Source organism: Suricata suricatta, chromosome 7 (genome assembly GCF_006229205.1).
Source record: "Suricata suricatta isolate VVHF042 chromosome 7, meerkat_22Aug2017_6uvM2_HiC, whole genome shotgun sequence".
NCBI lineage: Eukaryota > Metazoa > Chordata > Mammalia > Carnivora > Herpestidae > Suricata > Suricata suricatta.
In genome coordinates, this window is record NC_043706.1 from 47,950,344 (window position 1) to 47,964,187 (window position 13,844).

Here is a 13,844-nt window from a genome sequence, read left to right on the forward strand (position 1 = left end):
AGGTAGAGACACTAAAGATAAAGGAAGTCAGGCATCTTGTCCAAGGAGTGGTTGAGCTTGGATTCATTCAGATCCAGAGCTACCTAACTGCAAAACCCACACGAATGGTTCTGCCGATGAGATATTTCCTCCCATTTTCCCTTCCCCTCCCCCCTCCTCTCTTTCTTCAATTTTATATTGGCTTCACTGTTATCAACATCATCATCTCCTGGGGGGAGATTTGTAGCATTCCAACTTTCAATGGAGACTTTCCCAATAGGCTACCACTCTTTGGAAATTTTTTTAAATGTTCTTCTTTATCCTGCCTATAGAAAGATTTAAATTCAACTATAAATTCTGCATATAATTCATCATGTTGTATGTCAATTACATGAACCCCTTGGGTTCTTGGTCAATTGTCAAGCTAATCCTAGATGCCTCTAAGGCACTGATGCAATGTATTTATTCTTTCATTACAAGTAGGAAATTGTATTAAAGGCCAAAATCACTGAAATTTGAATATAATACAGAACTCCCTCCTCTCTTTCCTACTTTGTTGGGAAGAATCTATACCACTAAGGAATTTTACACACTTTGGTCACCTAAGGCAACAAATTCCTCTTCTGAACTAACTGAGCTGAATAATACTGAGAAGCTAAAGGACACTTCCCTTCATTTATGTACTGTACAGCAATGGAAAATTAAAGTATCAGAAAAATTAAGTCCAGGTTTTTTCTTTGGAAAATATGTTGGCTTTTTGTAATAAATCCTTAGATATGGCTGCCATAAGTTCTCTGTTGTCTGGCATTCAGTGAACCAGAAAGGCACATTGCCTGGTACTTTTCCAAATTGATATAGTATGACATGATAATTAATTGTTATGAATCAATCTCACCATATCATCTGAATTACCAAAGAAAGATTAAATTGTTTTACATAGTTCTACACTAAAGAATCCCTTTTTTAATACATAGTATGTCTCAAGGAATAAAAATTCTTGGTTAATCAGAATACCCTATTCTCTAATCATATCAAACATCTACTACGATTGAGCTTGATGCCAAAAAATTGGTATTTGACTGTAAACTATGAATGGTAAACTCCTTGAAATCTGCATCCGGAGTGCTTAGGCTCAAATCACAGCTCTGTTACTTACTAATGGTAACATCTGAGACAAGTTACTTAAATTCCCTGTTCCTCAGTTTCTTTACCTGTAAATTACAGATAATAATCCTATAAATTAGTGGTGAAGATTAACGTCTATTATGTCTGTGCTATCATTAGCACATAGGTGCTCAATAAATATATACTGAATTAACTTTGAATTTTCATGTCATTTTCATGATGGAAATAGTCCTAGTTTTACAGAAGAAAATACCAATCTAAGATTTATTCAGTGGTGACTAAAATGAAAATAGCAATGTTCTAGTTTTCAGAAAAATAACTTCCTTCCAAAATATAATACTACCTTCAATATAATTAAGAGACCATTGTATGTCTTCTTTATAAGATCAATGGTCTAAAAATAAAAGGATGCTGCAGTACCATGTATTTTACCTGTTATGCTGCTCCTGTTTCTGTTCAGAGAAATGATCACTGGATTTAAAGAGGAGACATATGTAAATGCCATGGGAAGAACTGCAGAATGATTCCCTCTGATCACAGTCACATTCACAATGGGTCCATCTTTCCCCTGGAAAAAAAAAATAAACTTTTAATATCAAACTTCTGGAAATAAGACTAACATGAGAGAAGTCCATAAAGAATTAAAAGGTTAATGTCAAGAAAAAAAATTTTAAGCATACTGATACTTTCAAATCTTTACCCTCTTCCCCCTTCCCTGCTATTTTCCCCCTCCCTCTCCACTTCCCCTCCAAACACAGTGACAAGTACTTAGAATAGGCAAGTGTGACATGATTATTATTGATCAAAGAGAAAATAAGAATGATTTGCAATTAGCACACCAATTGGTTCTGCAAAAAATTGAAATTTCAAATAAAGATATATATACCTAGCTAAACTATCCAACAATTGTGAGAAAATTCCAGACATGTAAGTACTCAGAAAACTTCCCTCCCACATATCCTTTCCTAGGATGTTTCTTGGGCTAGGACCTCATAACATAAACAATAGCCAAAGGGGGAAAAAAAAGAGAGAGAAAGATACAAAATCCAGAAATCAGTGAATCTACCCAGGTGAGAAATCAAGAGCAGTGCTAAGATGAAATCCATAGAATAAACCAAGAAAACACCAAATTAGAATGAAGCAGGAGAACAAACAACTTAAAGGAAAAAGAATAACTGTTTTGACGAATTTTTTTTAAGATACAGGATTTTTATTATGGAGAAGACATACAAGGAAAATGAATTAGAAACTAAGAAAAAATGTAAAAGAAAAAATGTCATCATTTAAATACTTATATAATTCATTAACAAATAAATGGTACTGTAACTGCATTCAAAGGAATTACAAAGAGTTGCTTCCAAAAGGGGACTTGAGGAAAGGTTGCCAAGGAGTAGGCAGGCCTAATTGTTTTACTATTTTCCTTTTAACCTTTGCATATACAACTTTGATGGAAATTTAAAGTCTTAAGCCTTATTCTCTCTAGCAAAAGAAATCCAATCCATGCAAAATTTACCCCTTAAAATAGTAAATACATATTAAAATAATACCCAGTGTTGACCAAAGTGTCAGAAATCAAACACACAGTGATGGTGGGAATACAAATTAGAAAGAGGGGCACCTGGGTGGCTCAGTGGGGTAAGTGTCCAGCTTCAGCTCAGGTCATGATCTCACTGTTCATGGGATCGAGCCCTGCATCAAGCTCTGTGCTGACAGCTCAGAGCCTGGAGCCTGCTTTGGACTCTGTGTCTCCCTCTCTCTCTGACCCTCCCCTGATCATTCTGTCTCTGTCTGTCTCTCAAAAATAAATAAAATTTTAAAAAAGAAATTTTAGATAACTGGATACTAACTTAAAAAAGCTTTAGAATTTAGATCAGTTTCTCTAGAGAAAAATAAATATGCTTGAAAATAGTTCAAGGATGATCAAATGTCTGTTGTTTAAAGTAGGAAATTTTGAGGGGCACTGGGTGGGTCAGCTCGATTAAGCATCTGACTCTTGATTTCAGCTCAGGTCATGATCTCATGATTGTGGATTCTCCCTCCCTCTTACTCTCTCTTAAATAAATGAACTTTTTTAAAAAAAATAGGAAATTTTGAAAATTTCAATGTCCAATAATAGGGAATTGTTAAATCATGACACAACTATGTATTGGAATTCCATACAGTTTATATGTAAATGTGAACATTTCAAAATATTTGAATAACTGGGTAAGATAAAAATGTGAGGCCAGACATCAAAGAGGATTCTGAAACCTCCCTTCCAGGGATCTTTATTCATTCAATAAACAGTCATCCTTGAGGGTTATGGATCTGTTAAGAATGTTGATGACATTAAAGTCAATCCTGAATTTCAACTTCCACTGTGAGTGTAACTGTCTTCAACCCACCAAGGAAGAATGTAGACTCATATCTCCTCATAGGCTATAAGATATAGCACTAATTGAAGAATAAAGGGAAAACTAAGGAACTTGTTTTTAAGGGGGAAAAAGGAAGCAGTCAGGAATAATTATGAAAGTATTTTATAGAACTCAGACATTCTAGAAGTTTCTAAGCTACAGCTTTCATATCCATTCCAGAAAACAAAACTGTTGGTGAAAACGGCCATTGTTGCTTGCTAAAGAGAGAAATGAGATGGTAATATATATAGATTTTGCAAATCAACACCCAAAACACATACTAGATAAATTTGTTTATTCTGTGGCACTATTACTGGGAGTGTGAACTGGAGTCTTTTAAACTGATTTCTTTTAAAAGAAATCAACTGATGGTGATTGTAAACCCTGTTTGTGGAGTCAGCCTCCCACTTTATAACAGCATGGGCAATATAAACAATATTGCCATACTCTCATGATGCAAGGTCATGTTAGTTAATTAATCCCAAAGAAAAGATTTATGAAAAACCTTATACTACATGCTAATAATCATGTTTCCCACCCAGAGACGAGATTCCACTTACTCTGGGTGGAACTCTGCATTGAATTTTTCTTGATTTGCTTGTGGTGATATTGATGGCACAAGACTGAGATCCAAATAACACCAGGCTTGTATCTTCCAAACCAGAGCCTTGTACAGTGGCCCAGAGCCCTCCTGAAATAAAAAGAGCATTTCCAGATGGAATGAAGAGTTGTACAGGTAGACAAAAGTTAATTATCCACAAGGGAGATAAAATAAAATTAAAATATGATGCTCCTTAATCAAAACACAAGTCCTGCTTAAACTGCATTTAAAAAATAATGCTAAATATATAAACTGTTATAGAAACAAGCAAAAATGGTGAGTAGAGGGCAGACAGAAGGAGTTATACATTCTAGAGATTTTTAAAAATAAAACAGATAAATACCGCCAGGAATCAGGGAAGTAAAGCAGATGGTCTTTGAAAACTCCTCCTGCCCTGGACTTTTATATCATCCCACCAGTCCCCTTCAGCTAATTCTCTCATCATGAGACAAAGAGTTGGGGCCCAGAGTCAGGGCCGCAGATCACTGCCACTTTGAGCAGATCATTTGTAGCACTGTTACTGAGTTCACTGGCTCTCACTCCTTCATCTTTAAATGACAGCCTTGGCCCTTTCAGCTTTGTGGTTTCATACTAGGTTCTGGGTTCTCAGCTCCATGATGGTGCAGAGGCGACTGACATGACCACCCATGGCCACCAGGATTTCTGTACTGACCACTGAAGAGCAACCACAGAAACTTCCGTCTCCTCGCTGCAGACATCAGTAAGAAGCAGCACTGCACCCATCATAGTGATATTGTGCCACACATTTGGATGACCAGCACTTAAGCTAATGAACAGAAAGCCCACTTATATTCTTGAGGGTAATGATTACATTCTTCCATCTCCTCAGAAGGGAATAAAGAGAGGCAGGGAGGCCACCAAACAGGGACACATACCTCTTGAGAATGGGAAGTAGGTGCGGGAGCAAGCTTATCTTCCCCAAGCATGTTAGGGTGACAAAGCATAATTTATCCAACCTGATGCAAACCTTTCAGGAGAATGTGGTGGGGGTGGGTCGGGGGCGGGGGGGTGGGGGTGGGGGCAGGGGGGTGGAAATTATACCCTGAAGTTAAATAGGTGAATTTTTCCTGAAGATTCAGGGCAAGACTACAATAGACTTCAAAGTTAGAGATTAGAATTGAAGAAAAGAGCCAGTTTACAATAGCAACAAAAAAATACAATATCTGAAAATAATGTTGACAAATATTCAAGAACATGAAGAAATTTTAAAATAAAACTCTGAAATGATACCGAGGAACTTAACAGATGGATTAAAACTTAAAAGGGGCACCTCGGTGGCTCAGTAGAGGTTAAGTATCTGACTTCAGCTCAGGTGATGATCTCACGGTTCATGAGTTCAAGCCCTGAATCAGGCTCTCTGCTGTTGGCACAGAGCCTGCTTCAGATCCTCTGTCTCTCTCTGCTCCTCCTCTGCTTGTTCTCTCTCCCTTTCTCAAATTAAAAATATAATTTAAAAAAACTTAAAAGAAACTACAATAAATTGTTACAAAGAGTAAATTCATGAAGGTGGCATATCTTTCTAAATAAAACTATCAATATCAACCCAATAAAAATGTAAACAGGATTTTTTAACTTAGACAACCTGATTTTAAAATTAAAAAAAAATTAACAGCAGTAGACAGAATACAAAATTTCACAAATAAGAGCAAAGAGGTCCTCTGCCAGACAATAAAATATCTATATATAAAACAATTAAAATACGATTATAAAGCATGCACAGACAGATCAATGTAACAATAGGAAGTTCAGAAATAAATCCAAAGAAGAGGCTATAGAAAATGATAAATATTCCATTTTCATATGAGTGAAAAATAGATTAATTATTCCTTTAGTAAATAATATAAATAGTATTGAAAAAATTAAATCTGATATCCTACTTCACATCCTAAGCAAAAAAATTCCAAACTGATCAAATACTTAAATATAAAAAAGGAAAGCATTAAAAAAATAAGGAAACATGGGAGAACTTTTATTTTTAGATAATTTCAGAGATGGAAAGCCCATTCTGACAATTTTACAAATCCCAAAGCCATAAGAGAAACACAGATACACTTAGTGTATAAATAAATAATATTTATGAATTATGAAAATAATAAACAGACGGGCACCTGGGTGTCTCAGTCAGTTAAGCATCCAGCTTCGGCTCAGATCATGATCTCATGGTTCATGGGTTCGAGCCCCACATTGGGCTCTGTGCTGACAGCTAGCTCAGAGCCTGGAGCCTGCTTCAGATTCTGTATCTCCCTCTCTCTCTGACCCTCCCCTGCTCGCACTGTCTCTGTCTCTCAAAAATAAAAATTAAAAAATTAATAAAATAGTAAACAGACAAATGTATGAAAAGCTTATATCCACAATATATAAAAAGTGCTTTAAATCAATAAGAAAGAACAATAACCTAACTGAAAAAAAACGTGGCCTGGGACACCTAGGTGGCTCAGTTAGTTGAACAACCAACTTTGACTCAGGTCATGATCTCATGGCTCAAGAGTTTGAGCCCCACGTAGGGCCCTGTGCTGACAGTTCAGAGCCTGGAGCCTGCTTCAGATTATGTGTCTCCCTCACTCTCTGTCCCTCCCCTACTCACACTCTCTCTCTCCCTCAAAAAATAAACAAACATTTTAAAATAATGTTAAGAAAAAAAATGGGTTAAGGAGATAAGTAGGTGACTGAAAAGGAAACATAATGCTTCTTAAACTGAAGAAAAGGTATTTAATTTCTCAACCAAGTAAATGCAAAGTTAAAACTACAATGAAATATTTTTCTATAAATATATCAATACGTTTGGTAATACACTGTTAATAAAATGTAGTAAGTATAGAATTACATATATTGCTACACAGAGTTTAAACTATAAAACCTCTAAAGAAAATATTTTGGTATTATCAAAACTTTAAATGTACATAACCTCTTGACTCAGCAATTACACCTCTAAGAACTTATACTAGTATTTTCACATATACACAAAATAGGACAACTACACATCCACCTACAAAAGAATGAAGTTGGACCCTGTTTGGAGTTAAGCTGTGTCCCCCACAAATTCATATGTTGAAGCCATACTGTAATGTGGGGCCCTAATCCAGTATGACTGATATCCTTATAAAAAGGAATAATTTGGACACAGAAAGAAAGGGAGTGACAAGGGTAGGCACCTGAACGGCTCAGTTGTTAAGCATCGGACTTCAGCTCAGTTCATGATCTCACAGTTTGTAAATTCCAGTCCACCATCAGGTAATTCTGAGTCCCATTTGGGGTGAGCTCGGTCCCGCCTCAGGTGAACATGAGCCCACTTCGGGTGAGCCCCCTTCTCTCTCTCTCTGCCCCCTCACTCACTTGCACCCCCCCTCTCTCAAAACAAAAAGAAAGAAGGAAAAGTCACAGGGAAAACACCATACTAAGACTAAAGTAGGATAGGTGTGATGTTTCTGCAGGCCAAGGAACACCAAAGATTGTCAGCAAAACACCAGAGGCTAGGGGAGAGGCATAAAACAGATTCTCCTTCCCAGGCTGGTTCAGAAGGAATCAATTCGGAAACAGTACATTTCTGTTGTTTCAGCCATTCACTTTGTGTTCCCTGGATAAGCAGCCTGAGGAAACTAATACAGACCTCTACCTCACACCATATGTAAATATTACAATAAATCAAATACCTACATGCAAAAGCTCAAACAATAAAACTCGCAGGAAAATAAATGCAAAAACCTTAGTGACATTGGATTAGGTGATATTACTTAGATATGATACCAAAGCACAAGTAACAACAACAAAAAGACACTGGACTTGACCAAAATTAAAAACCACAAACGTGCTACACAAACCATAAGGGAAGTGAACAAGCAAGGATCAGAGAAGATCTATAAAAACAACCACAAAACAACTAACAAAAAGGCAATAAATGCATACTTATTAACAATGTAAATGAACTAAATGCTACAATCCTATGACAGGAGGTGGGGGGTAGAATGGATAGAAATGTATATGTTGCCTACAAAAGACTCATTTCAGATCTAAAGACACATGCAGATTTGAAATTGAGGGGATAGAGAAACATTTATCATGCAAACGAATGATGTCAAAAGAAAGCTGGGGTGGCATCCTTATATTAGAAAAAAATAAACCTCAGGGGCACCTGGGTGGCTCAGTCAGTTAAACACCTGACTTCAGCTCAAGTCATGATCTCACAGTTCATGGGTTCAAGCCTTGCATCAGGCTCTGTGCTGACAGCTCAGAGCCTGGAGCCTGCTGCAGATTCTGTGTCTCCCTCTCTCTCTCTCTGCTCCTCCCCTATTCATGCTGTCTCTCAAAAATCAATTAAAAAAATTTTTTAAAAAGACAAAATAGACTTCAGAACAAAAACTCTAATAAACAAAGGACAATCCAACAAGATATAACAATTGTACATATTTATGCAACCAACATAGGAGCACCCAAATACATAAAACAATTAACAACATAGGAAGCAGAGTGGTGCAGCAGAAGCGTGCTGGGCCCATAACAACAAATATAAAGGAAATCATAGATACTAATATACAATGATAGTATGGGATTTTAACAATCCACTTATACCAATGGAAAGATCATCCAAACAGAAAATCAGCAAGGAAACAGCGACTTTGAATGACCAGATGGATCTAACAGACATACTCAGACACATTCTTTTCAAGTGCACATCAAACATTCTCCAGAATAGATCACACAAGAGGCCACAAACAAATCTCAACAAATCCACAAAGACTGAAGTCATACAATGCGTCTTTTCTGACCACAACTCTATGAAAATAGAAATAAGTAACAGGAAAAAGTCTGGGCAGACCAAAAATACATGGAGGTTAAATAACATACTACAAAACAATGAATGGGCCAACTATGTAATCAAAGAAGAAATCAAAATTTCCAAAATTTATGTGGAAACAAATTAAAATCAAAACACAATGGTCCAGTATCTTTGGAATGAAGCAAAAGCAGTTCTGAGGGAAGTTTGTAGCAATAGAGGCCTATCTTAAGGAGTAAGAAAAATCCCAAATAACCTATCCTTACACCTAAAGGAAAAAGAACAAACAAAACCCAAACCAAGCAAAAGAAACTAAATAATAAAGATTTGAGCAGAACCAACGGAAATAGAAATTTTTTTTTAAATCCATGATACCAGGAGCTGGTTCTTTGAAAAGATCAACAAAATTAATAAACCTTCAGCCAGACTCATCAAAACAAAAAGAGGACCCAAAAAAGTAAAATCAGAAGTGCAAGAGGAGAAATAACAACCACAGAAATACAAAGGATTAAAAAACAATATTATAAAAAATCATGTGTCAATTGTTGGACAACCTAGAAGAAATAAATTCTTAGAAACTTATAACTTAGAAAAACTGAAGCAGGAAGAAATAGAAAATGTGAACAGCCATTGGGCAATGAAAATGAATCAGTAATCAAAAAATTCCTAAAAAAACAAAAATCCGGATCAGACATTTTCATAGGTAAATTCTACCAAACATTTAAAGAAGAGTTTGTATCTAGTCTTCTCAAACTATTCCAAGAAATAGAAGATGAAGGAAAACTTTCCAATTCCGTCTATGAGGCCAGGATTACTCTGATACCAAAACCAGATAAAGACATCAAAAAAAAAAAAAAAAGAGAGAGAGAGAGAGAGAGAGAGAGAGAGAGAAAACTAGAGGCCAATAATCCAGACAAATATAGACGCAAAAATCCTCAACAAAATATGAGCAAACTGCATACAACAATACATTAAAAATATTTATCAGATCAAATGGGATTTATTACTGGGATGCAAGTGTGGTTCAATATTTGCAAATCAATAAACATGATACATTGTATCAATAAGAGAAAGGATAAGAAACCATATGATCATTTCAATAGATGTAGAAAAAATAGTTGACAAAATACAACACTGATTCATGATAAAAACTCTCAGGGCACCTGAGTGGCTCAGTCAGCAGAGCCTGCTTGGGATCTTCTGTCTTCCTCTCTCTCTACCCGTCCCCTGCTCATCTATTCATTTATTCATTCATATTCTCATTCACTCTCTCTCTCTCTCTCTCTCTCAAAATAAATAAAATTAAAATAAATTCTCAACAAAGTAGGTTTGGAGGGTACACACCTCAACATCATAAAGGCTTTATATATATAAACCCCACAGCTAACATCATCTTCAATGGTGAAAACCTCAGAGCTTTTCTCCTAAGATCAGATACAAGATTAAGGACGTCCACCCTTGCCATTTTTATTCAACATAGTACTGGAAGTTCCTACTCACAGCAATCAGACAAGAGAAAGGAATAAAAGGCATCCAAATTGGTAAGGAAGAAGTAAAGTTTTCACTCTCTGCAGATGATCGAGCACTATATATAGAAAACCCTAGACTCCACCAAAAGAATGCTAAAACTGATAAGTGAATTGAGTAAAGTTGCAGGATCCAAAACCAATGTACAGAAATCCACTGCACTTCTATATACTAATAATGAAGTAGAAATAGAAATTTTTTAAAATTCCATTTACAATTGCACACAATAACAAAATTATAGGGATAAATTTAATGAAATAAATGAAAGATCTATACTCTGAAAATTATAAAATATTGATAAAAGAAACTGAAGGTAACACAAACAAATGGAAAGCTATTCCATGCTCATGGCTTGGGAGAACAAATATTGTTAAAATGTACATATTAACAAAACCAATCTACAAATATAATGTAATCCTTATCAAAATACCAACCATTTTCCACAAAACTAAAATAATCCTAACATTTGTATGGAACCAAAGAAGACCCTGAACACCAAAAGCAATTTTGAAAAAAGAAAAACAAAATTGGGGGTATCACAATTCTGGACTTCAAGTTACATTAAAACTGTAGTAGTCAAAACAGCATGGTACTAGTACAAAAATAGACACATAGACCAATGGAACTGAAGACATAGCCCAGAAATAAACCCACAACAATATGTTTAATTAATCTTCAACAAAGGAAGCAAGAAAATGCAATAGGAAAAAAGACAGTCTTCCACAAATGGTGCTGGAAAAACTGGACAGCTACATGCAAAAGAGTGAAATGGACCTATTTGTTTATATCACATACCAAAAATAAACTCAAAATGAATTAAGGACTTAAACGGGAGACTTGAAACCATAAAAATACATTACTGCCTGTGCTCTTTTCTATTATCTGATATTGGTTATAGCAACATCTTTTCAGATAAGTCTCCCGAGGCAAGGGAAACAAAAGAAAACACACTGTTGGGGCTAAGTCAAAATGGAAAACTTCTACATAGCAAAATAAACAACCAACGAAACTAAAAAACAACCTCCAGAATGAGAGAAGATATTTGCAAATGACATCTCTGATAAACCGTTAGTATCTAAAATATATAAAGAGCCTATACAACTCAACACCAAAAAGTAATCTAATTTAAAAATAGGTAGAAGACATGAATAGACATTTCTCCAAAGATGACCAACAGACACATGAAAAAATGCTCACAATCACTCATCATCAGGGAATGCAGATCAAAACCATATTGAGATACCACCTCACACCTGTAAAATGGCTAAAATAAGAAACTCCAGAAACAAGTGTTGGCAAGAATGTGGAGACAAAACATACCTCTTGCACTGTTTGTGGGAATGCAAACTGATGCAGCTACTGTGGAAACAGTGTGGAGGCTCCTCAAAAATTAAAAATAGAACTACCCTACAATTCAATAATTGTAATACTGTTTACCTAAATACAAAAACATTAATTTGAAGGGACAAATGCATTTCTATATTTATTGTAGCATTATAATAAAGCAAGTGTCCATCAATCGATGAATGCATAAAGATGATGTGGTATGTTACACACATACACACACAATGGATATGTGTGTATCTGTGTATAATGAAATCTTGCCATTTGCAAGGGAGCTAGAGATATAATGCTAAGCAAAATAAGCCAGTTCAGAGAAAGTCAAATACCATGTTGTCGTGTCCCACCCCAGCCAGCAGGGCTGTAAATCCTTCCGGGTTCTTTCCTGAGGGAGGGAGAGAGAAATAGGGCAGGAAGGGGACGCACAGAGAGTGAGGCAAGACAGGCGATTTCTGATCAAGCCCCCCTTATTAAGAAAACAATTCACTCTTATATAGGGTCTGGGGCGGGGAACTGACCCAGGATGGTTGCCAGGTAACAGAGTCAAATGAATATTAGAGAAAGGGGAAACCGAAACTGAAACTTCGGACACAGCATCAAAAAGAAGTGCCCAGACTTGCGTCTGCAATGCTGGGGAGGGGAAGCTTAGAGCTGCATAATCCAAAATGCGATTTGATTTTTTGTTCATTTTGGCTTTTTTCGTCTGGCTCAGTATGACGGTCTCTGAATCCTGGACCAGGAAATGCACTCTCCTAGCCTCCAGATGTAAATCTTGTTTTTCTGGTTGCTCCCTGGAGAGCGATATGTCCTTGCCTGAGGCGGCCAAAACTTGGCGGCCCCCAACACCATGTTATTTCATTCATAAGTAGAATTTAAGAAACAAAACAAATAAAGGAAATAAAAGACAAACCAAAAAACAGACTCTTAATTATAGAAAATAAACAGTTACCAGAAGTGAAGTGAGGAGGGAAAGGGAAAGGGAAATGGATGAAATAGGTGAAGGGGATTGAGAGTACATTTATCATGATGAGCACAGTAATATATAGAATTGTTCAAACATTATATTGTATAATACCAGGAATAATATAACACTCTGTGTTAACTACACAATTGAGATTTTTAAAAATTAAAAAATAACCTTTATGCTACAAAGAATACTATCAAGAAAATTAAAAGAACTTCAGAATGGAAAAAAAAATATTTACAGCTCATATATATGACACTCTTATCCACAATATATAAGTAACTCCTATATAACTCAATAATTAAAAGGGGAAACACCCCAATTTTTTAAATGACCAAAGGATTTCAATATCCATTTCTCCAAATGGTTAATAAGGACATGAAAAGATACTCAACATCTGTAGTTAGGAAAGTGCAAATCCAAACCACAATGACGATAGTTTCTGGTTCAAGATGGCAACATAGGAAGACTGAACTCACCTCTTCCAGAGAACATACCAAATTACACTTATTAACAGAACAATTCCTCCTAAAGAAGAACTGAGAGCTGAATTAACAACTACTAAACAACCAAAGACAGAGAAAATGGCAAGAGAACAGTAAGAGAGATGGGAGAGAGGACAGCAAAAAACCCCCAACCCTGATGTTGCAAACAGTTCTGGGGAAGAATATTACTGAAGGACCAGGAACAAATCCATGTCCTTAGGTGCACCAAAACACCTAAAATTTATTTTTTTATTAAGTAGTTTATTGTCAAATTAGTTTCCATACAACACCCAGTGCTCTTCCCCACAAGTGCCCTCCTCCATCACCACCACCTCTTTTCCCCCCTCCCCCTTCAATCCTCAGTTCGTTTTCAGTATTCAATAGTCTCTCAAGTTTTGCGTCCCTCTCTCCTCCCATCTCTCTTTCCCTCTTCCCCTCCCCATGGTCCTCCATTAAGTTTCTCCTGTTCTCCTGTTAGACCTATGAGTGCAAACATATGGTATCTGTCCTTCTCTGCCTGATTTATTTCGCTTAACATGACACCCTCAAGGTCCATCCACTTTCCTACAAATGGCCAGATGTCATTCTTCCTCATGGCCATGTAATACTCCATTGTATATATATATACCACATCTTC

The 13,844-nt window shown here is 36.2% G+C and overlaps 1 protein-coding gene across 1 annotated transcript in view; it reads right to left on the reverse strand.

The window, feature by feature from the left end:
- PKHD1 (PKHD1 ciliary IPT domain containing fibrocystin/polyductin) overlaps positions 1-13,844 on the reverse strand; it is a 466,767-nt gene that overhangs the window by 388,753 nt on the left and 64,170 nt on the right. Inside the window, exons 27-28 of the mRNA XM_029945445.1 lie at positions 4,058-4,188; positions 1,537-1,672 (exon numbers count right to left, since the gene is read on the reverse strand). Of these exons, the coding sequence (XP_029801305.1) occupies positions 1,537-1,672; positions 4,058-4,188 (267 nt within the window). The remainder of the gene's footprint in view (positions 1-1,536; positions 1,673-4,057; positions 4,189-13,844) is intronic.